This window comes from Aplidium turbinatum, chromosome 1 (assembly GCF_918807975.1).
Source record: "Aplidium turbinatum chromosome 1, kaAplTurb1.1, whole genome shotgun sequence".
Lineage (NCBI taxonomy): Eukaryota > Metazoa > Chordata > Ascidiacea > Aplousobranchia > Polyclinidae > Aplidium > Aplidium turbinatum.
Genome location: NC_137472.1, coordinates 4,933,908 through 4,935,307, shown reverse-complemented (window position 1 = coordinate 4,935,307; position 1,400 = coordinate 4,933,908). Strand labels below are relative to the sequence as shown.

The window sequence follows — 1,400 nt, the reverse complement described above, 5'->3', positions numbered from 1 at the left end:
AAATGTATCCCTTGGAAAAATGAACTTTTAAAAGAAAACATTTCTCTAGCAATTTCGTTTCTTAGATTATTGTAGTTCTGAGCTAAATATTTAAAATGGTGAAAATTTGTTCTATCTGTCACACAAAATCTGTTCCTGGTTGCAAGGTGAAATTTTTTGCCTTCCCTAACGATCAACATTTGCGAATTAAGTGGTGCAAGTTTGCTCATCAAGTCAGTAAATGGAATGGACCCTTCCCTAGCAATCGGGCAGTGTGTTAGGGTGCTCAATGGCATGGCGGAGAGCACCTCTTGCATCACTCTGTTGGACGACTTCCATGCACTGGTCAATCCAGCAGTCCTGCAAACCTTCTTCAGGGTTGACAGGAAGAATTGGGAAAAAGATGACAAGCCCAGAGGATGCGATGGAAAGTTGTCAAATGAGTGAGTAATCTTGTTTACTGTTCAACAGCCTTTCAAAAGCCAGTTGCGTAATTGTTCCATTCATTATTAAACGAAGCTGTTATATCTCCCAGGCAATTCAGGCTGGTCGCTTATAGGCACGTGTTGGAGTGGCTGTTGGATGGAGAAGTTCTGGGCAAGTCGAACAGAGTCGTGCTGCCATCCTGCATTGTCTCTTTTATTCGCAAAAAATACCCTAGCGACGATGGAGATTATGCTGGATTCAGAAAACAGCCCCAATGATGTTGCGACCGTGCCATATTTTAAACTGATTGTCCTGCTTTGGTATCATGCACGTTATAACGTCCGCGTTTTGTCGCTTCTACCTTTTTCTAGACTTCTGCTATGTTTGTCATATATCGTTTTTTCGTTGTGATGGTCAGAAATAAAAACAAACTGAACTGATTGTTGAAGCGTTATTGTACAATACAAAATCTTTTCGATATAATATAACCAAGTTTGCCGGTTCCAATCTACAAAACTAGCCTTCGGCGATGGGCATCGCAAACCTCTCCTGGCACACAGGCATCAACAACTAAATTTGTATAATATGCTGGCTGAAAGATGCGTCTTCATTATAGATACCTTATAAATTTGCGCATTTACCTATCGCGTCTAGTTTAGTCTCCACTAAGTTCGACTACAAGTGACGTCATATCGCTAGGTGGCGTAGACGAGTTTGCCACTTCCAGGTAGCGTGAGAGAGAAGCGCTAGAGAGCGTGGGAAAAAGGTAGGTTTCTTGGCTGTGGGCCTCAATTGTAAGGAAGTGAGTTTTTCAACCCGTACCAGACGTCTTGGCAATGGATTCTAGCCAATGTTAATTTGATCGTGCAGTTGCACTTTAAATTATTGATTTTCACGACAGCGTCTAACAAAGAAGCAAAACCCATTCCAGTTGCACTGTAGCACGTTTATGACTAACCATGTGGGATACTCACTAAAATACAATTAAATAGCGC

General features: G+C 41.6%; 1 protein-coding gene across 1 annotated transcript; it reads left to right on the top strand.

The window, feature by feature from the left end:
• Window positions 1-273: 273 nt before the first annotated feature.
• Window positions 274-683, top strand: LOC145768497 (uncharacterized). Its single transcript, XM_082580036.1, has 2 exons — window positions 274-422; window positions 515-683. The coding sequence occupies exons 1-2, from the start codon at window positions 274-276 to the stop codon at window positions 681-683; spliced, it is 318 nt and encodes a 105-aa protein (XP_082436162.1).
• The last annotated feature ends 717 nt before the right edge of the window (window positions 684-1,400 follow it).

Excerpts from the sequence above, each read along its gene's own strand:
- LOC145768497 (XM_082580036.1), top strand. The coding sequence starts at position 274 with ATGGCGGAGAGCACCTCTTGCATCACTCTGTTGGACGACTTCCATGCA. Across the intron at positions 423-514 it reads GATGGAAAGTTGTCAAATGA|GCAATTCAGGCTGGTCGCTT; the intron begins GTGAGTAATCTT and ends TATATCTCCCAG.